Source organism: Chelon labrosus (genome assembly GCF_963514085.1).
Source record: "Chelon labrosus genome assembly, chromosome: 12".
Classification (NCBI taxonomy): domain Eukaryota; kingdom Metazoa; phylum Chordata; class Actinopteri; order Mugiliformes; family Mugilidae; genus Chelon; species Chelon labrosus.
Genome location: NC_140345.1, coordinates 18,099,350 through 18,122,478, shown reverse-complemented (window position 1 = coordinate 18,122,478; position 23,129 = coordinate 18,099,350). Strand labels below are relative to the sequence as shown.

General features: G+C 39.7%; 1 protein-coding gene across 1 annotated transcript in view; it reads left to right on the top strand.

Moving 5' to 3' along the window:
• Positions 1–23,129, top strand: part of LOC311497296 (CUB and sushi domain-containing protein 3-like) — a 219,112-nt gene that overhangs the window by 54,122 nt on the left and 141,861 nt on the right. Inside the window, exons 5-15 of the mRNA XM_084557548.1 lie at positions 4,593–4,839; positions 11,728–11,840; positions 12,998–13,075; positions 14,542–14,629; positions 15,120–15,244; positions 16,816–16,937; positions 19,555–19,658; positions 20,242–20,354; positions 20,614–20,796; positions 21,508–21,834; positions 22,584–22,778. Coding sequence (XP_084413674.1) covers positions 4,593–4,839; positions 11,728–11,840; positions 12,998–13,075; positions 14,542–14,629; positions 15,120–15,244; positions 16,816–16,937; positions 19,555–19,658; positions 20,242–20,354; positions 20,614–20,796; positions 21,508–21,834; positions 22,584–22,778 — 1,695 coding nt within the window. The remainder of the gene's footprint in view (positions 1–4,592; positions 4,840–11,727; positions 11,841–12,997; positions 13,076–14,541; positions 14,630–15,119; positions 15,245–16,815; positions 16,938–19,554; positions 19,659–20,241; positions 20,355–20,613; positions 20,797–21,507; positions 21,835–22,583; positions 22,779–23,129) is intronic.

The window sequence follows — 23,129 nt, the reverse complement described above, 5'->3', positions numbered from 1 at the left end:
CACCCAAAACCCAGCACCTTGTTCAACAAGTTTGGAGTGTATTGTGTATTTTACATGGGTAATGATTCAGCTGCAGATTAAACTATGGAACAAAACTGGAGTCTGAGTGATCCGCTTCAGTTACAGCCCTTGCAGTTATTGATCAGAGCAGACATGGCTCTGAGAATCCTACCTGCAGGATCAAATAAAACACTGTGTGAGACAGATGGATTCATTAATAAAACATTTAATACTGGTCGATTTGAGTCTGAAACCTGCTCCCCTGACTTCCATGTTTACAAGTCTGACAAAGAAAAAAGTTTTGATTTTATTTAAAAAATTTAACTGTTTGGCAGGATGCAAACATACCAGATTCTCTGAATGGCACCAGTGTTTTCAGCTTTGTGTTTGGTCTAAAATTTAAACTGGGAGATAATTAGGAATTGAATCACAGCAGTGGTAATATGGGGCTAATATACTAAAGTGGGTCATACCCTTATTCAGCTTACAATTGTTTTAGTGATGCTAGCAGAGACATGTCATTAAGGTTGTCCTAATACTACCAACTGCATATTTTTCTGTATGTCACCTAGATAAACCAATAGATTTACTCAAAACATCTCTGTTCTTTTTGTACCATTTTCTATTTTACTGGGGAATAAGTCTTTCTCTCTTTCTGTCTTTGTCAACAAAACAGTAGCTCCAGCCTGTCATCCTCCATCCACTGTGATAAGACATGTTGATTGATGTGTCATGGCCGTAAGTGTAAACAAAGGAATAACTTTAAGTTCCTGTATAATTGTCTGTCCAGAAGTGCAAGGTTAATGCAAAGATTTAGTGTAGGGGAACACCATTTACTTGAGGCTGTAACAGAAGCCTGCAGAACTGATTTGTGAATTGAATTTGAATCGTAACACTTTTTGAATCATTTGAGAGAACTAGTGTGGGTGGCCTTCACCAAAAGCGATTAAGGCCTGTATTGAATGTATCAAAACTCAGCATAACTCAAAAGTATAACCAGTACCGCCTGCATGCTAGAAGTCTATTGAGGAACAGCCACAATGTGTAGGTATGAGTTAATGAATTCCTCAACTTGATATCAAAATCTAATCTTTCATGTCATAACGTAACAGACAGGTAAGGAGAGTTTGACAGACTTAAAATAAGGCAGCATCAGCAGCACAAAAGACTTTTGAAGTGAGAGCATAAAGCTTTCAATGACGTAATAAGAATGCTTGTACTGCTACTAATAATTATCATATATACTTCAGAATCATTGTGTCTTGTTTTTATGATCCTCTTGTTCTTCTGCAGCTAAACGTGCTACTTGAAGACGGCATCATGAAGTTGATGCTGATCTATAGATACAGTAGGCTACAATACAGTCTGTAACTTCAGCACCACGGACAGCGGTATGGATTTATTAGTGACCTACATGGCACATTTGCTGATAATTCAGAGCTAAATACACTGCCTGGCCAAAAAAAAAAGTCACCACCTGGATTTAACTAAGCAAATAGGTACACGCCTCCTATTGGATAATTACTGCATGCCGATTATCTTCCTGCTGGCAACAACATTTATTTAACCCCAACTGATGCAATGAGTAGCTTCTCATTTCTTAAACAACCATGTTGAAAGACACATCCTGTGGCTGTGGAAAAGATGTTGGTCTGTTTGAGAAGGGTCAACTCATTGGAATGCTTGAAGCAGAGAAAACATCTAAGAAGATTGAAGAAACTACTAAAATTGGGTTAAGGAATGTCCAACGCATTATTAAAAACTGGAAGGATAGTGGGGAACCAGCATTTCCGAGGAAGAATTGTGGTCGGAAAAAAATCCTGAATGATCGTAATGGGTGATCTCTTAAACATTTGGTGAAATCAATTTGAAGAAAAACAGCAGTAGGACTCGGGGCTATGTTTAATAGTGAAAGTAAGAGCATTTCCACACGTACAATGCGAAGGGAACTCAAGGGACTGGGACTGAACAGCTGTGTAGCCTTAAGAAAACCACTAATCAGCGTGGCTAACTGGAGTAAAAGGCTTCAATTTGTTAGGGAGCATAAAGATTGGACTCTGGAGCAATGGAAGAAGGTCATATGGTCTGATGAGTCCAGATTTACCCTGTTCCAGAGTGATGGGGGCATCAGGGTAAGAAGAGAGACAGATGAAGTGATGTACCCATCATGCCTAGTGTCTACTGTACAAGCCTGTGGGGACAGTGCTATGATCTGGGGTTGGTCAGGTCTCGGTTCAGCAACATTATGTGTAACTATGCGGTTTGTATGACCTCATGACTGACTGACACTTTTCAGAAATGTCAGTTCACAGCAGCATTGTTGTATTTAATTTAACCATAACATTATATAAAAGCAAGACCTTCTCCCCTCATCAATAACTGATTCTGGGTAGCAGTCGTGGACTCTTCTCCCACATCTGACAGCTCCTCTGCCAAGGACACTACTGGCCAAGGCTTGTGTGCACACACTTATTTTTAGCTGTCAGTTCATGCATTTAGTTAATGAGCTACTTTACCAACATAACATACAGTATGCTAGAAAATCAAATGTTAATGGATTCACATCAATTTGAGTTAAACAATGGTTGATTATGATTGGATTTAAAGGGCACAGTGGTTGATTATCACTGAATCATCATTAACATTATATAACCATAATACCTGGCTTAGACTCGATATTACCATAAAACCTGAAAGTGGAGGGAGGGGGGCAGGCAAAAAATATGAGTTGTTCCCCCTATACTGACACCAGTGGGCAGAATGTGTCCCTCAATAAATAATAAGACCTCATTTCTCATTTGCAACATTTAGACAGAAGATTACTGCATCTTGAAGAGTGACTTTTAGATTAGTGTGGGTTCGGCCTGTGAAGAGGCTCGCCTGCAGAATTTTCTTCTGACATTTTATTTTTCCTTTCCTGTCCCTTTTATCTCTCTTCTGTCTTCCTGCAACAGCCTGACATCCCTCTCTTCCTTCTATACTTCTGTGTACTCTTCTCTCTCTCTCTCGCTCTCTCTCTCTCGCTCTCTCGATGTGCTCTTCGCTTGTCTCCTTTCCTTTCCACTTACAATTTTTTTATTTTTTTTTTTATTTCTCTGTCTTCTCTCCCACACTTGCCCCCGCCATTATCTAATGCTTCTCAACAATTCCTTCTTGGTCTAGTCACTTAGATAGCCATGAGAACACTCTACACTGCCCTCCTGTCTGTCGTGAAGGTTAAAAAGTGGTATTGCTCCTCTGGTTAGATTCTGCAGCACTTTAATATCAATTTCATTTTAGCCTATAGCAATTACTCAGCAAATCTGCAGGGCGCTCTTTTGACATGCCATCTTAAATGCATTGAGGGATTATACCATTTGTCACTCAGGGTAAGTTTTATATGGTGGAGAGTGAGATGACTTAAACCAGAAACAAATCATGTCTCCATATTCTTCTGTTATTACAAGGCTGTCGGCTTTCAACAGATGAGCCTACACCAATGCTGCAAATGAAAGTTTTTCCTGGATATGAATCATACATGTGTGGACATCACTGATGCCCCACGCAGTATCAATTTCACATCCCTGCCCTTCATATAAAGACTTTGATCAATTGCAGTGCCTCTGCTAATGCGTCAAAGGACACATCTAGCTAACTAGCAGCTCCTGCTCTTCTTTATTCTCCTTTTCCCCCCTCCGTCTCCTTTTGATTTTCATACATCCACTTCCTTGTTCCTTGACCAATCGTGTAATGCAGCATACAGGAATGTTCCAAGGCTGGCGGCTCTGACAGCCCTGAGTGGTGCGCTGAGCCATCAAAGGTTTTAGCTGGCACAGCCGAGTGTCACATATTAGTCTTAAATGATGTGAAAACTGTGAAAGCCCTGACATCATTAGAATTATTTAGGGAGGAAAACGGATACAGGGATGGAGAGGAGGGTGATGAGTAATAGTGATCTGAGATGGGCTGTGAGAAGAGGAATGGAAGGACATAATAAAGAATGGAGGCAGAGGGAAAAGCTATGTGGAGGGAAGGAGTTCATTAGCATTCAGGTGACGTGTCATGCTCTGTACACTAGAAAAAAAGATACAGCATTAAAAGTCCTATTTTTGATCATTTGTTTGTTTCTTGAAACGTGGAGGGGCCTCAGAGGAGATGATGAATTACAGACTCTGGAATAAGGGAAAATCGTAAGAGATATCTCATATTGTGACTGCGATGAAGAAAACTGTGAATTATTTCACAGTTAATTTTCACATAATTCTGCCAATTGTCACTTGTCTGAATGCTTTATTTTCAGTGTAAAGAACACAAGTAACCTTTTTAATTTTTAATTTTGAATCATTAACAGTTGGGCTGGTATTCATTGTAAACACTTGACAACCTATGAATGTGTGAATTTAAAGAAAACTGTGTTTAAATTCCTTATGTGTGCAGCTTCCATGTTGGTCTTTCTCTGGTTTGCTTTTATCTGAGTGGACAGGTACTGATGTTTCATGCCTGCAGCTGTTTTTTCCCCCCACGTTGAGTTACATGTCTGAAATAACCCAGAGACTATGTGTCTGTTCTGCTTTCACCTCCCCCACCCTGCTTTTCCCTTTGGTGACTGACAGCGGAAGACACGTGCGGTGGCACCCTGAGGGGCTCCAGTGGGATCATCTCCAGCTTTGATTTCCCCAGCGGTGACTCCCCTGGCACTGGTGGAGGTGGTGGGGTTGGAGGCCTGGGCAGCAGCGGGGAGTGTAAGTGGACCATACTGGCAGATCCCGGCGACACCATCTCTCTGGTGTTCACTGAATTTCAGATGGAGGAGAAGTCGGATTATCTGGAAATAGAAGGCTCCGAACCGCCAACTATATGGTGAGTTGACCTCTGAGGAGGAGTGAGTGCTGAACATTGTATTAACATTTAGTTGTACAATGGGGTGCTTTGTGTGTTGACAAAAAGGACTGTAATTGGTGCGAGATGAGTTATTAAGGATGCAGGGTGGCTTTCAGCAACTGCAGCTGCAAATCTAAACCAGACTTTCCAAAAATATGGTGCATAAAAAAAAAGGGAATAAAAAGCAGTCCCAAAATGATTTAGACTAGAAAGGGGTGAATACAAAAATTTAAATGGAAGTTCTAAAAACATAATACTCTAACAGTGCCATTTTAATCCAGTAATAAAAATAACTAAGCTACGCCAGCCGAGTTTCTTTTGTTCATTATCCTTAAAAAAACAAAACAAGGCTATGGCCGCTGGAAATAAACGCACTTTGATTGTGGATGTGCAGGTTGTGAGAGAGTTGCCAGCTCTAAATATATTCAAAAGAGAGGTAAGCACATAGTAAGACAAGACAGGATTGCCTTAGGATTTTGTCTTCGTTCCAACACCTGCCTGCTGACATTTTAATGCATGCGAGGGAACAAAGGGAGCATGACCGTGTAATATTTTGGAGAAGCATTAAAAGCATGTATTGGAAACTTAAAAGAAAAAAATACTCGACTGGCTTGCAAATGTAAATTTAATGAATTTTAGTCGAGAGTTGAGTGCAGAGAATGTAAATATGCCTTGTGGCTCTGATTGAATTCAATCAATTCACAGAGATTGCCTGTTCCATTATTCAAATTACACATGAATTACAAATCTTTGACAGAGTTTTAAAGCCTCCTTCAGACAGATATGTGTCTTTGTACGGGCATCATGTAGGAGTCTTTCTCAACTGGAACAAGGAAATATGAAAGGGTTTTAACCTGCAACCTTCAGGCTAAGGTTATCCATCTTCTTTGCGTCCCGTGTGAATGGGAGCATCCACCAGGTTTATGTGATCCTGCCGGGCATTAATTATAACTGGCTGAAAGAAGCTTTAATCAATCAGCAAGCTCGGAGCTTTGTTGTCCCTGAGAGTTGCCATTGGAGTCGAGAGAGAAAGAGGGAGAGAGGCAGTCACTGTGTCAGTGAGAGACAGTCTAAAGGAGAGGTGCAGTGAGTGCGGTGATGACTGCTAAGTATTCTATGTTGACGTAGCTAAGAAGACTGTGACAGGCGGCCGATGTGGGATGGCAGTGATGTGTTTTGACAAACCATCAGGTAAACCACCTTTCATGAGTATGAAAGCTCCAAAATTAACCGTCTCTTTGTCTCTGCGGTGTATTATCATATGTATTCTGCTTTTTGGGGTTTATGAAAAATGTTTTTGCAAACTAGAATTATTTTCACACATTTTATTACTGTGTGTTTTTGGCATTCATCCCTATGGTCAAAGAGACTGGAAATGACCAGTGTGGACATTTGACTGGCATTTGTGTTGCTGTTTGACCTGATGGACCACATGGATTGTTGCACAGAATACATGAACATGGAAGCTGTTTGATAAAGAGAAGGCACGTTCAGAAAATACTTGGACGCACAATGTGTCAGTTGCTGTCCGTCACAGGATAACTTCAGCCAACCAGATGGTGTCTTGCTGCCGTCACCATGTAATGTTCTCACACCTAAACCTTGCCTTTAGCTGCCCGTAGTTTCTTGTACGATGCTGATAGGGCCATGTAATTTGCAAGATGGATTGTCACATTTTTTTTTTGCCAGAATCCACATCCTTGCAAGCTAAATTGCCATTTTCCAAGACAAACAAACTTGTGCACCTAGCATTGTTAATGCGTGACATGAGAAACTAGGGATGCAGGGCAGGTTACTTTGGTACGACTTCAAAATAAAAGCATCTACAAATATATGAAATTAAACACATGCCGTAGCAGAAACAGTATAGTCATGTTTTTGTCTAGTTAGTCTGTACTAACTACACATGAAAAAAGTATATTGCAATATGTTTTATTGACCATAACAAACAACTCTTAATATAAACTAATTACATTAAACTATAACAATAACTAATAATAACTGTCAAGCACTAGCCAACAATTAGTTATTAGTTATTAATTTATAGAAATTATTATAATAAATGTTGAAGTTAAACTCTATCAGTGTATGTTAAATGAATAATTATATATTTTTTTTTACATTACAGTTTATTTAAAGCAGTGAAGCACTTTAACAAGCAGTGATTTTATTTGTGGAGGGGTTTTTTTTGTGTGTGTTTTGTGAGCGATCACCATGCATCATTTGAAACTCCAGGATGATTTTATTGTATGTCAGCAAATGTCAGAGGCTGTCAGGCAGAGTTCTCATTTTATGCCCTACAACCCAACTGGGACCCAGTGAGCTTGAGTGCAAGTGGGGCCACATTTGTAGAGCGATGGCTTCAACTTTGCCAGGTAAACAAACAGACAAGCAAACAAACACAATTCAGAGCGAGTGATTCTCTCATGTCCATAAAATTCATTGCTCTCGCTCGCTCCCTTTTTATGAGCGTCTCTGAGAGTATACAAGGCCATTTGACAGCTAAACTTTCAAACATCCTAACATATAGCACGGGCTTCAGGCAGAGACAAGCAAACTGTCAATTTACCCTTGAGGTTTACTGCTGCTTAACAATGATTGACAGTCTGGAACCTGACGTCTGCCAAATATAACGTTGCCTGTTTGCTTTTTTTCAGGCATATGGACTTAAAATGTGATCCAACTTAATTTGTTATCCTCCTCCAACCTGTGGTATTACATATTGTCATTATTATTATTATTAAGTGATGATCCATTAAAAAAAAAAGACTGACAATTAGTTGAATGTGAAGAAACCTTCATCCCTGACATAATAATTAACTTCAGTGCTGGAGAGTAAGAAATGCAAAATAATTCCTGAGACAGCACATTTCACACACACACACATAATGATCAGATCAATACATATTTTCCGCTATACAGCTGCAGATCTGAAAAAATATAGAGACGGTTTGGAATCGCACAGTTTTGCCAGCTCCTTTTCTCAACATGGATGTGGACATGATTACTAATAATGGAACACAATTCCAGGAAGTTGAAAATTCAAGTCCAGAAGCACAGGACAAGGCATTTGTTTTGCTGACACCTCTTAGCAGCTTTTATCCTTTTATCAATTGAAGATTTCTATCAGATCTCTGCAAATGAGTTTATTGATTCCATAGTAGTCCAGCTGGGCGAGGTTGATATGAGGCTATACATCAATCACTGTGAAAATAGAAAAAACAAATCTGTTTCCTTTCATGAAAAACAACACTGGACTGTGGCTAGGCCAAGGAAAACAGTTCTTTGTTATTCTTCTGACCTTTAATATGATTGTTCAGCCCTGTTCACAAAGGGCAACAACATCAAGCTGTAGATTACATGTCAGTCATTATTTCTGATATGGACACAGGACATGAAACCTGAAGGATGATTAGATTTGGTCATATACTATGAAATTTGACCTGAGAATTTTTTCATTCTTTTCTCTGTCCATCCTTTTGGATATCTTTATGGTTTTGATTCAGTTTGATTCAGAGTTTTCTTATTATTCAGTTCAATCCAGTTACATTTTATTTAGTGTCAACAACAATCCAAATAGTCTCAAGACACGTATAACAGAAAAGGAACCTTGAGCAAAACCTATATGGGGGGGGATCCATTAGCTTGAGACTGGCCAGGTAGAGACAGAAAAACATAAATGAGAAGAGATGAATTCATACATATATCTGAATAAAATATACATGCAGCGTTCTCTTCTGTCAACCTGATCCTACATGTTAACATACCATGAAAGCGGAGAGTTATGAATTAATTGTTGCTTCCTCAAACAATCCAGAAATATTTTGTTTGCTTCACTCTATATGAACAATCCTTATCTAAGTTGTTGCCAGAGTAGGAACACAACATTCAAAGCATGTTCAGAGCAAGAATAGACCTGCAGTTAAATTACCAACCACGATTAAATTATCATTTGTATTAGATTCAATTTCTTCTTTCTGGGGTTTACTATTGATCTTTCCAGGCAAAATATAACCCATCAAAATGCCATGCTCTATTGCGGTCAGACTGGAAAGAACACAATGTCTAATTGTTGGAATGTGAATTGACAATTGTCCACCTGGACGATAATGTAAGTAGCCTCTGGGTCCACAGGAACTCTTTGTTCACAGAGGTAGATGTACTTGCATACGGACAGGTACCGAACAGGTGAAGTTCAACTCCTGAATGTAACTGATGATGGAGTAACAGAAGGATTAGAGAGCTTCCTTATCACAGAAAATATTGCTACACATACTCCCTCTTGACAGATTTTATAGAATATGTGTGGGATGAGAGAAAGAGGAAATTACCTGGCTCTTTTTTTTATTTTTTTGACAAATTAGAATTGATCGCTCATTATCTGTGATGCACTGATGTATAACCTGCATCTTTGTGAAACTAAGTAGACACACCAGAGGCTTCAGCTTATCGCTATGGCCTTGAGGCTACGTTTGGCTGCAGTATGAGCACGCTGGGACTCGTTACGTTGGCATTTTGATGAGATAACCATGCTTCCTTCAATCCCTCATTTTGCTCAGAGAACTTCACAAGAAGTCTCTAATAAGCCTCCCAAAACAATATCAGAGCAAGACTACCAATAGTCCTTGAGACGCCCCAAATCAATGCTATGAAGCATGCTAAAACTTGGATGAAACCAGGCACATAAAAACTCTGCACTCATGCCAAGAAGTAATCTCCGAAAAGCCATATTGCATATCTGGGAATGAACAAGTAGATGGCCTGAATGAGTCTGCAGGGACAGAATGGCACTGCGTTATGTGAAGAATCCATTTTTCCCATTGGACTTTCTCATCTTCTGTTCAATATGTGCTAGAGGAGATGCAATAAGAAAACAGTAGACAGCGCTCACTTGTTCTTATCTGTTTCAAGGAGACTAGGCAGTTGACTTTCCACAAGTAATTTATTTGTTTCCTGCACAGTTACTTTGGGAAGTACCAACAACATGCACCCTTTCGCAAAATAGCCTTGAATAATTTTGTACAACCATCTGGCTGCTCTTTAAAATTTTATCATCAACTGGACAAACAAGGACAACTTGTTTCATACAACATTCAGTATATGTCAGAAAAATTATGAGAAATATTTAGCACACGAGTCATCGGTTTCTTGTATCACATCAGATGCTGTTTCTTCTGTGCTGGCCTTCAGCCTATCAGCACATTTGTGTTCATTTGGGTGGCTAGCAGCAGCTGGAGGGAGTGTGTTTCTGCTGTGCAAACCAGACTTCCGAGGAAACATGGCACGATACATCAGTCATATTTTCGTGTCCACATTGGGAGATTTTTTTTTTTTTTGCCTGCAGGACATGGTTTACCACTCACTGATTAAAATATACCTCTTGGATTAAAATGAACTTCCTTCTTAGTGACTTGTCTTTAAACTTTTATTTTGTGTCATGCTTCTCTTCCTTTGCTGCAGTTGCTGACTGAACATATGCACTACCTCTGGCCTTATATATGTAACATCATTCTTGTGCTGTCTAGAAAATCCATGCAGCTGGGTAGACCTTTACTCTAACATCCATATTAGTTTAGACATCTGTATTTGTTAATTTGTAATTCCCACTACAGGAGACATGGAGGCTGTTTGTTCTACCCCAAAGCTGCTGTTTTTCATCCCGTACTACCCTTACTTTATATTGGTGTCATTAGCATTATATCTGTGACTTAAAAAGGTCAGCTTTTGTGTGAAAATCAAATAGTTTTCAACGCCCATCTCGGAGCTGCCATCATCTCCCCTTGTGGTGGATAATTTGGATTAAAAAGATCAGTAGTTAAAAGCAGCATTTAATTTGCCCATCAATTAAAAATAAAACATGCAACAGCCTATAATCTATCTGACACATATATTACCCTTTGGTTATAGAGCTCAAATTTAAACAGCGGATACCAGTGGTGAAATAAAAAAAAAGCAGGCTTACTAATGCTTCACTTATGTCTGCACTGGCCACCAATTAAAAAGGTCACCTTCTCCTCTTTGTTTTTCTCGTAAAACTCATCATCTAGGAACTTATTTTTTGCTTTTGTCTCTTTGCCCCTTAACTGTAGTAAATGCCAAAGAAATTAAATAGAAAAAACAAAACCTTAAACATGGCTCATCACACCTTGACACATAAACAATATAAAAGACAAACACGTGGGTGGTCACACACACACAGACAAGCTAACACATTTTCACATACTGAAAAGCAGTGAGAACACAAGGCTCGGCTGCATCGTGGTCTTTTTCAGCCAGTCCCAAGTCTCTGTTTAATAGCTGCAATGACACTATGTGCTATTGACTGTGGTATGACAGGGCACGGTGTAGAGATTGCAAGGCATTAGAAGAAGAAAAAAAAAGAACAAAACTGAGATGGTTAGCCAGACAAATGAGAAGGCCCCTGGCAGCTTTAAATCTCTACAATTATGGAGCGTCCCTGATGCCGTGGCCACACACTGAAAAGAACCTCTGATCTAAGACCAACGACAGACAGCAAGACAGATGGAGTCAGAACACACAGCTTTTGATAGATCGTTACTAGAGATGTGACAACACATCAGTGCCACTTTCCTGTTTTCCACCTTCACAGATATACAATTGCAAGCACATATACTTATAAGAACCTGTGGAGTCAGTTAAGGAATTATTTGTCCTTTCTTTTAAGAGATTTTAGCTGGTGTTTACCTTCCATTTCTTAAGTCTTAGCATAGAAGGTTTGTAATTATGGTTTCTTTTTTTTTTTATGCACCAACGGCACAAGCCTATAAATGACCACAATGCAGTGTAGATGAGTAAAAGTTAAAACAGATGACACATATTTTCTGATGGCTGACTTTTCACACTCAGGCTAACTGGAATGAATATTCCAGCACCCATCATCAGCAACAAAAACTGGCTACGGCTGCATTTTGTGACGGAGAGCAACCACCGCCACAAAGGCTTCAGGGCTCAGTATCAAGGTAAGACGTGATTACTTCATTTACACTGCGTAATAGAGGACCCCGTGCCTGAACAAAAAGGATCATCGGAGGAAAAACACGCTGTAATTACAAAACATGTTTTTGATCTTTGTTAACTGAATATTAAAGGGTTTGGTTAATACCCTCTGTAGAGGGTGTGGAGGCTTTTTTGCTTCAAACCATTGACTTCAAAGAACCTTGTTAGTCAAATATTTGAACAAAATATACTGTATGTTCTTTTTTTCCTCCCTCTTAGCAAATCCTTGCTTTATCAGCTCAATAATCTATTACATTGACATTGTTCTCTGGTATGACTTTAAAGTCGGTGTATGTGCTGCACAGCTGCCTATGCTCTCGAAGCCCGGCCCCAAGCCACAAATGAAACCTGCACCTTCACTATAACAGCTGTGTAAAAACCTTCAGTGACATGCATGTGCGGCAGTTCGTGTCAAATTAAGACGTAAAATCAACTGCATGAAAAAAATCTATTACTGTTTGTTGTGCAGTTGCCACACAACTTCCGAGAGAATAATTTAGGATTATTGCTCATTACGATTTGAAGAATATAACAATTCTTATCTGCTCAGGAAATAGATTCACGTCCTAATTGTGCTTGAAATAAACGGTTGACCCACAGTGTAGTTCAGACAAGAGGCGTCGTTCCAGTCGGTTCACATTCAGATTGCCTTGTTTTTACTTGTTACGCCATTTATTGCTTTTGGCTCTTGTGATGACAGCCACTTGCATCACCTGGCTTCTGTTTGCAATCTGGCCCCTGCTGTGTTTAATTAGACTTTCTTGAGATAAGTAGCATCACAGTCCTCGGGCTGCTCTTTGATTCTGTGTGGAGTTTCCCCCCTTGACAAGCTTTACCCATTGAATCTGCTCTGACCAATCAATTTCCATCCACTGTTTAAAATGTCGGAGTTACGCGAACAGGCAATCATAACACCAAAAAACAAAAAACTCTTAGGAGTGACTCCCAGACTTGGCACACATCTCTTTTGTAAAAGGATGCACAGTAATAGCAATTACCGTCTGATGTTCTTCATAGGACCAAGCATTGTCCAGAGAAAGAAACACTTGTACTGTATCTTCTCACATCTAATACTGTAACTTCTTTTATCTAATGAACTCTTTCTATTGCTCTCGACCAGTGAAAAGCTCTGGAGAGCTAAAATCCAGAGGGGTAAAATTATTACCAGGAAAGGACAACACTAACAAACTGTCTTTGAGTAAGTCTTTTATTTTTCTTATGCAACTGTTTTCATTGTTTGGATTTTTGTTTATGTAGAGCTTGCGTTCTGGGTCTTTGTTTCTTTCTTTGTCTCTTTTTTGTTTTTTGGTGAAGGAATTAAGCTACAGTACTAGATTTTGCAGAAGTGCAGTCTTTTTCTTTCTGATGACCTATTTCGCCCGATGTCCCCTTACTTCCCCGTCCTGACTGAACTCTGCCAGATAAGGCCTAGTTATGAATATTGCACCATTACGCTAAATTTTATCAGCTTCAGTCTGACAGAACTCCCCCTCTCTCATTCTTTACTACTTAAGCTTTAAAAAGGAGATTGACTTATCGTATATCCATGCACCGTGTGATCTAGGTCAAGGTCGAGTGACCAGTCACTCGTCAGACGAAGCGGATGCATTCTAATTGCTGGCGGAGCTTTGTCATTAACATAAATCAGGAACACAATTCCCTTTAACTCAACGGTGTGCTAAACACTTTGATAATAACAGGTTGTAATCTTTATTACCTTGTGTGTCATAGATTCGGCACTGCATGGAGACATGAATAATGCAGAGGCCTGTAATCTTTTCTGTGAGACAATACTGTATATCATTTAAAAGACTATGAGGAGAATCTTCATAAGCCCCGTGGATTTACTGCGTATAATTGAACCCATAACTGCATTATAACCCACAACAATTAAGTTCAAAGCCGATAAACTTGCTGAAAGAAGTCAATGAAGAAAACACATGCCGTTGGAGATACTACCATTTAAATGGATGGGTCTGTGTGTGTGTGTTTGGGGTTATGTCTTGTTTTCAAACACGACAATACACAGTTCACTACATAATTCATAAATTTAATTTCCAGTACATGCCTGTCTTAGGTTTACAGATCATAAATTGAGGGGAGGTAAATTAAAAATCTGTACACATACAGGCTCAAATGATTTTCCTGCTTCTAAACTACCTCTCCGCATTTCTATCACAGTAAAGGCAATACTTAATATAAACCGTATCTCCAAAGCTTTATCTAGAGGGCTTAAATTATTATTATGTATGGAGAGTCTGAGTGATTATGGTTGCTCCTACACTTGATAGTTGAAGGTTATTTAATCCTCTTAGTCCCTGCTGGGCCCAGATAGATACTCCTGTTTTGTTTAGCTCAGGTACAAGACATTCACCCTCGGCACTCACTCCAATATCACAAAACACAAGTGTGAATATACAACAGCGCTGCCAAATAACTGGCAGTTAAAAGGCTCTGTCAGTCAAGAGATTAGGTTGCACTGTTGAATGTCTAACTATGTGATTCCTGGAAACTAATTCTGTTACCAGACACAAGTGTTGAACAGGCAGAGTTATTGCTATTCATGCGCTTTTCATGGCAGTGGGTGTTTTCTGAAAGCACGGAGCTTTGACAATTGAAGTGTCTCTCTCTCACAGCGTTCTTGGTCTTTCTCTTTCTGTGTAGTGAACGAAGGAGGAGTCAAACAAGTGTCTAATTACTGTCCTGACCCCGGGGAGCCGGAGAATGGCAAACGAATCGGCTCTGACTTCAGGTGAGTTGTTTCTTTTATTTTTTTGCAGCTGAAGTCAAAGAGCTAATATTTGTGTGGAGAGTTAAGGAGTTGGGAATTATGCTCTCCAACCAATTTCAAAGTAATATGATGTTCAGCATATTACTGCATGTCATCAGTATTACTATCACATCTATGAGTCAACAACAGTTTCGGCCACAGTCTGTTTATGACCACCTACAGCAGTTTGCAAACTTTCCTATAACACTGTCATATATTAGATTCGCCATCTCCACAGTCCACTGGGTAACTTACTTTTTTAATAAGTAAACATTACATTAAAGCAGTAAACAAATTATCTCTTTGTCACGCTAAGATTTAGTAACCTTCCATTAAGTCCACACCTGAGTGCAGGTTCCTTTGTCCATGAATGACGTGAAATAAATAATGAATCCAATATTCGGTCTGCCGTCATTTTTGAAGAATTGATTGCATTTTTTTTATGCATTAATGGTGTTTGTTATCTTCGCAGCATCGGAGCAACAGCTCAATTTACCTGTGATGAAGATCATGTGCTGCAGGGTTCCAAAACGATTACCTGCCAGCGCGTAGCCGAAGTCTTCGCTGCTTGGAGCGACCACAGACCTGTCTGCAAGGGTGAGCTCGGCTCCTGAAGAGCTAATAAAACAGTTTGATTAAGGCAGTGCCTGTGGATATAGGCTCTATGCAGATAGGAAAGTTCATTTCTGTTAATTATGTATGAAAGCCTCTGCAGCAGCACTCTCCACTTTTCCATTCCAAAATGCTCTGCCTGTTTTTCTGTGTTTCATAATACCTGGAGCACCTTTTAGAATTTGATTAATGGAATGGCAGCTAATAGACCTTCTCTCTACTTGTGCAAACAATATATTAACTTTCAGTCATATTACAATGCGGGAGTTATTACTCTCCCTTCTGAGCACCATTTCTATCAATATTTATTCTAAGTTAGAAATGGATTTTTAGGTTGTGTAACGATGGTTTATACTCTGCGTCCTGCATGCACTGATCAACCTTAACATTATGACAGCCAGGTGAAGTGAATAACAGCAATCATCTAATTATCATTGAACCTGTCACTGGATGTGGCATATTTGACAGCAAGTACAAGAACATTTTGTCCTCAAAGTTGATGTGTTAGAAGACAGAAAATAGGGCACGTGGAAGGATCTGAATGACTTTGATTGGGTCAAATTGTGATAGCTAAATGACTGGGTCAGATCATCTCCGAAACTGCATTTCTTGTTAGTTGTTAATTGTCTGCACTGATTAGTACTTTTCAAAAGTGGTCCAAAGAAGGAAAACTGCTAAACTGGTTACAGGGTAATGGGGGACCAAGGTTCACTGATGCACATGGGTAGCAAAGGCTGTCCCACGTGGTTCGATCCAGCGGATGAGCTACTGTAGCTCAAGCTGCTGAAAACTAATGCTGGCAAAGCAAACTTGGTTCATGAATTGTCTGAGGAATACAACAACCAGTTCAAAGTGTTGTAGGTGTTTGACTTCCAAAGTCCCCAGATCTCGAACCAGTTGAGCATCTCCATCTCATAACTTACAGGACTTTAAGGATGCGCTGCTAAAATTTTTGTACCAGATACCACAGCACCCCTAATGGTCTAGTGAAGTCAGGGTTGTTTTGGAGGGTAAACGAGGACCTGCTCAATATTAGACAGGTGGTCATAATGTTATGATGGTCATAATGTGCTGATCGATGTACATACATATATCTATATAGAGTACCTATGTCTTAATCTATACATAAATACATTGTCAGATATCTTGAATCGATCTTTCAACTTAATATATGTTAAACTGAGGAAAGGTTTAGGTCACGAAAACAACAGTGAGGATGCTTTCAAAAATACTGGCACAATCACTTTTTATTCATCAGTCAAATTCATAGGTACTCTTGAGCATAGATTTTTTGGAAAATACTTGGCAGGTCGGTTGTTCCAGGGATCTTGGAGAACTTAATGAACTAAAAGCTTCATGTCTCTTTGTGTAGTCCTGTTCGACATTATAAGACCAAGATCAAGGCCCTTTGGGGGTCAGACCTTCAGTTGCAGGATTCTCTGTTCTTCATTTTACTTAAAATATCTTTTTTAATTTTGGTTGTGTGAAGTTGTTGCCATGCTGCAGAATGAATGTGACTCACTGTATTGCTTATTTTCTTCATATTTCTGTTGCAGTTAAAACCTGTGGGTCAAACCTACAGGGACCATCTGGGACGTTTACGTCCCCTAACTTCCCTATCCAGTATGAGAGTAACTCCCAGTGTGTGTGGATCATCACTGCCAGCGATCCGAACAAGGTAGTAGAACAAACTATTGGCATCATTCTCACTCTTGGATTCTCCATTAAAAACCCACTGACACTCATATCATGTGAAGATCCAACAATAACACGCTTTATGATCCATGTTCACATGTCAGAGTTGTGCAATTAAATACAGATACAATCGACAAATTTCCCAGTTATAGCCAGCTTTACATTATACACATTGCATTGGAACATTTATGAAGCCATTATTTCTGTAATAAAAATGCCAGATACAGAAGATGCCGATTAGAGGCCCAATGAGGCTCATGATTACTATTACAGTTGGTGAAAATATGAGAAAAAGGAAAAAAAATGCTGTGTACTTCCATCACTACCTGCAGTCCTATTAAGGTAATAAATACTTCGCTACCACTTGTAAAATGTACCGCTGAGTAATCTCTCTGCGCTGTTTTTTTTTTTAAAGATTAAACAATAGCTTTTATTTCCTTGATTAATTTATTGAAGAACTCCCAGCCCAAGGGTATAGGTAATGTGCTGCAGGTCTCACGTGTGCTGTACATAAACACGTTCAACAGTCCTTCATTAAACATTTTTTCCTGCTACCCCGATGAGGAAACTCTCACCTTATTATAATAGAAAACTCTCCCTGATTGTGGTGCAGAGCAGTTGACTATGCATTCCCTTCCTGGCTGTCCTTTAGGACATGCATCTATTTTCTGAGGGTTTCCAAAGGTAGGAAAAGGTTACATAGAATATGCATAAATTTGGGCTTAAGTTCATTGTTACTGTTTCTCATTTATGTACATAGCTGCAGTGGATTGCATTTTAGGTTCTCTCTAGACTACCAGCTAGACCGTGACTGTTGGCAATTGAGCGATTCGCTACGCTGAACTAGGGTAACAGAAATGGCGAGAAATAATGACTGAATGCGACCAGCTTTTCCCCAAAGTGAAGAGGTCAAAGCCGTTTTCCTAATTGTCATTACTGCTTTCTACATAAATCCGTCTCTATTGGTATTCAGTCCACTGAGTCATATACATGGGGGTGTCAACTAAGTGCTGTCCTGCTAATAAACAATAAGTAACCAACTAACACCCATTCAGAGCTGACTAGTACTGGCAGTTGCCACAGCTGCGTGCCACTGTGAGCTCTCGTAAGCAAACACGCCATCGACTGGGCACTGAAACTTGGTCCATTAGTGTTATTATGGTAATTATGCTTATGTGTGCGTTGTAATGAGGTTGTTACATGGATACTGTGCTGACATTGTCCTCCCCATGGCCAGAAATAAGGGAGGATAAGGATGAGTGAGCGTCCGTCATATGTTTATCATCAACAGATGTGACGCTGGTGTCATTACACCATCTTTCCTTTCAGCACTAATCCATGCAGACAGAGATATGTGGCGTTATTGAAATGTCTCTGCAGTAGCCTCACTTTAACATGATTATTATTAGCATAAGCAGCTGTTGCTAGTCTCATTATTAATATGTCATCTTTTGTAACATTATGTACATTTGTTACGGGGGGAAAAAAGATAAACCAGTGACAGCCAACAAAGAGATCTCAAGGGTAAATGCAGGACAGGCAGTTAATAATTTTGATCTCCCAAATTTACTTTGCTATGATTGGTTCTCAGAATTTCATTTGTGCTCTGAAATGATGATTCTGCTGTCAGTTTCTATATTTCTTTAAGGGATGTTTGCTGTGTCCTTTGTTTGTGGGGAGGCACAGCATCGGCACGCAGTGTCTTATTCTGTGAAAATTAAAAAATTTGATGTGAGCTGAGCTTTATGTTTGCTTCGCATTTTCTGTTGATGACCATGTTTATTTGAATTTTTGCCGTGGTTTCTGTATAATTCATAAAAGTACCAGTAGGCTGCATTACATGTAGGCTATGTAATGCAGCTATCTGAAGTAGTCAAAGTCAAAGTCAAAGTCAGCTTTATTGTTGATTCTTCACATGTTCCAGACATACAAAGCAATCGAAATTACGTTCCCCTCCATCCCACGGTGAAGACAAGACATGTAGTTAAAAAAGTAACCTAGAGTTAAACATAACTAAAAAAAAAAAAGATAGCTAAAAAAGATAAATACAATAAATAGACATTTGAACAAGTATGAGAAACATCTCAGGCTTTTCACAGCATTGCTTGATCAAATATGTTAGTCTCTGTTTGTGCAAATGTACATGGCATTACATTGGCTTTCACTGTATAGCTATCCCTAGAAACATTCTCTCAGATGGCAAGTTATGGAAATAAGCAGCTGTGTTATGAATTTTATATAAATGAGATGGGTTATTTGGTAATATTGCTTGAGAATCATTTAGAGTAACACCTCTTCTGATATGAGGGGGTTTGCCGTATTTAAATTAATACTATGGTTAAGGTTAACTCTCAGGGTAGCAGTGTCTGTCAGTAATTCTGTCTGTTTTAGCCAGTTCGGTACAGTCGGAGGTAAACAGAGCAGTGTCCGGGGGAGATGGTTTACTTTCAGATTCGAAGTTCTGTGTCACTTTAAGTCTGCACTGTATGTTGACAGATATAAATGTTTCACTTGTTAGCATTTGTTGGGTTGCCTTGCTGCTTGTTAACTCTTAGCAAGAGACAGACTGTCAAATTGACTTCCGTTATATTTGCCAACAGGTTATTCAGATCAACTTTGAAGAGTTCGACCTTGAAATTGGTTATGATTCGCTAACCATTGGAGACGGAGGGGAAGTCGGTGACTCTAAAACAATAATTCAAGTGTAAGTGTTGCTTCACAACCTATCTGCACATTTTTAGGATACTTCCACACTAAAACGTTTTTATTTTAAACCACTGGTAGTTGATGTCTCAGAAAAGGGTCACATGATAGAGGCACAGCGAAGCAGGAAGAGGACACGTGTAGCAAACCTGGGTGTCTGTCATTTCCAAAAGTCTGTGTTTCTGCCTGCCCAGTCTGAGTGTTCGACCTAAATTGGAGTCAGCGACATTTAAAAATAACTTGTTGTAGGAGTTGTCAGGAGCAGTGTCAACACTACATACGAATGTAGTAAAAGCAATATGTTTTAAAATAAAACAGATTGTTGTGGATGTAGCCTTGGACTATTTTGTAAAGCACTGAAAAAGAAAATATCTAATCTTGAACCAATTAAATTACTGCACCACTTCAGATTCTTCTTCTGTTGAAACATACAGTATTTTGTTATGCTGTTTAATTTACTTATATCTCTATGTAACACTGTTTGCTGTGTGCAAGTCTACAAAGTGTCTATATTGCATTGTGTGGTGAGATGGTGTTTGAAAAGGTGTGTTTTGATACCATAGAGACTGTTGTTTTGTCTGCAGGCTTACTGGGAGCTTTGTCCCAGACCTGATTGTCAGCATGTCCCATCAGATGTGGCTTCACCTTCAGTCTGATGAGAGCGTGGGCTCGATTGGCTTCAAGATCAACTATAAAGGTACCGCAGGCTTTTGTGCTGATGTTATCTCTCTCTGCCTGTATTCATGTCAGTCTGTGACTGTGTTTCAGTGACGCAACAAGTCTCTGTTCCTGTCTGCCTGTCTGTTACCCACTCTCTATCTCTCACCAAAGTAACTTCCACTGCCCAACTCTCCAACTGAACCTTTACAGATAACGGTAAAGTTTCAAAGTGCTTGACTTAATCCTCTTCTCACTCTTTTTCATATTTCCTTTCCCCCCCCTCCCCTCCCCCACAGAAATTGACAAAGAAAGTTGCGGTGACCCTGGTACACCTCTGTACGGCTACCAAGATGGTAGTGGCTTTTTAAATGGAGATGTTTTGCGCTTCGAGTGCCAGTTTGGGTTCGAGCTCATCGGGGAGCGGATGATAACGTGCCAGAACAACAATCAGTGGTCAGCTAATATCCCCATCTGCATATGTGAGTCCCGTGCATTCTCTATTTTTCATGACAGCAAATAAAGCAATTACTTATGCACTTGGAAAGTTCACAGTGACACTAAGCTATTGGAGGATTAATTACAGTGCTGGTAATTGTACACGCATTAACATCCATTTTTTTTGTAAACAGCCAGCAATACATATAATGTAAAATTGATGGCATATGGTTGCCTTGCTGCTTAGAGTTGCCTAGAAAGAGAATAAAGTAGGGTACTCACTGTTATGCTACACAAATACTCTGGAGAAAGGAACCTGCATTATACAGTGCATTGTCCTTTGTCAAGTCAGCCTAAGTTCCCCCTTTTAGTTTCAATATTCCTAACCCAAATCCATAACAAAAATCTAGACTTCTGTTTCTCCAAGTTAACTGCGTCCTTTGGGACAGTGTGCAGTATTCCTGTGCACCTATATTGCTATATGTCTGTATTTTTGTACACTCACTCCTCTACTCCCTCCCCCTTAAAGTTTCATGTTTCTCCAACTACTCAGCGCCCATGGGAGCGGTACTGTCTCTTGAATGCTGAGCTACTTATACAGTACTGACATTGTTCTGTGCAGATCTTTGTTCCTGATCCTGTTGTGGCAGAATCCACTGTGTAGACTGTTTGGCCACTAGTGAAAGTTGCCTTGTTTGGGATATTTCAGTTTTTTTTAATCGTCACTGATATATTTTGCCACCTCTATCACACAGTCCCCTGTTTCTCCAACTTCACCGCTCCCATGGGGACGGTGCTGTCTCCCGACTACCCAGAAGGCTATGGGAACAACCTCAACTGCGTGTGGCTAATCATCTCTGAGGCTGGCTCCAGGATCCATCTGGCCTTCAATGACTTTGACTTGGAGCCGCCGTATGACTTCCTTACTATCAAAGACGGGGATCAGACAGGAGCCACGATCCTAGGACGCTTCTCAGGGGCTGAAGTTCCTTCTCATCTGACATCCAACAGCAACGTTCTGCAGCTGGAGTTTCAGGCTGATCACTCGATGTCTGGGCGAGGGTTCAACATCACGTACAGCAGTAAGTGACTGTTGGATGCGTCAGTCATATAATGGTAAAACCTTTAGAAGCAAATAAATACAACCACCATATAAGTGTGATTCATTTTTTGATTCATTCTTATTTATTTGGTTAATTGTTTACAACAAATTTAAGAGCAAAATAGTTTGATATTTTAATAAAAATAAAGGAAGGAGTGAAGTTCAGCAGCACCTGTAAATTATGTAAATGCTCTCAGTCACAAAGGTTTTTCTGTTCCTTTTAAAAAATAATAATTGAATAATGATAATAATAGTAATTGTTTGTTTTGGCGCCTTTCAAAACACCTGAGGACTCCTTACAATACATCAGAACAAAATGCCAAAAATAATTACACAGCAAGTTGTTAAAATCTAAATGGATAAAGCCGCATTACAGTTGAATTATAATAGTCATCCCAACCTGAATAAATGTTTGAAACATGTTTAAGCGTTTACTGTGCTGCACCTAAAGTGCGGCTAAGAGGATCTCAATGGACAAAAAGCACCATTTAGGACAATGAATGTAGTCCTTACTGCTCATGCTCTATTGACTAATACAGTGCACAACAAGCTCTAAAGACGGAGGCTATTGTCATCCTCAGGTGTATAGAGCAGACCTGTAGAATTTTTCTTTTCTTACGGACAGCTACATCCTTTTCCCTTATCTCTCTGAAACTCAGACCCCATTTGTCATTCATACAAGAGCAAGAGTGTCGGGTCACGTGACCTTCTCTTTCTTCTCATTTCAAGCTTTCGGAAGTAATGAGTGCCCTGACCCTGGCATACCGTTGAATGCGAGGCGCTTCGGAGACAGTTTTCAGCTGGGGAGCTCCATCTCTGTGGTTTGTGAGGAGGGCTTCATCAAGACCCAAGGGGCAGACACCATCACATGCCATCTGGAAGAAGGCAAAGTCATGTGGAGTGGACTCATTCCTAAATGTGAAGGTACAGAAATGGAATTCCTACTAATTGGGTGGGTTTTGGTCTTGTCATCACTCATCTCTTTAGTTAAGATGAGGAACAAAGAGCCGTGAATTTATGTCTGTGAATGTTCTCAGTCATCCAGGTCATTGTAGTCTGGACAAGGGTTTAAACCCAACACGTCTAGCTGTCCTCATTTCAGCTTTGTTTTTTGGATAACTCGGAATTCAGATGAATAAAGTGAGTGGGATATGGCATGCAGCTCAGTGCACCCAAACCAGGCTCCATTTATTTTCAGATATTTGTGTAACTCTAGCTTTTTGGTGACTCATCCTCTATGTACTTTCTTTCAGTATTTTTCATGTGGGTACAAAA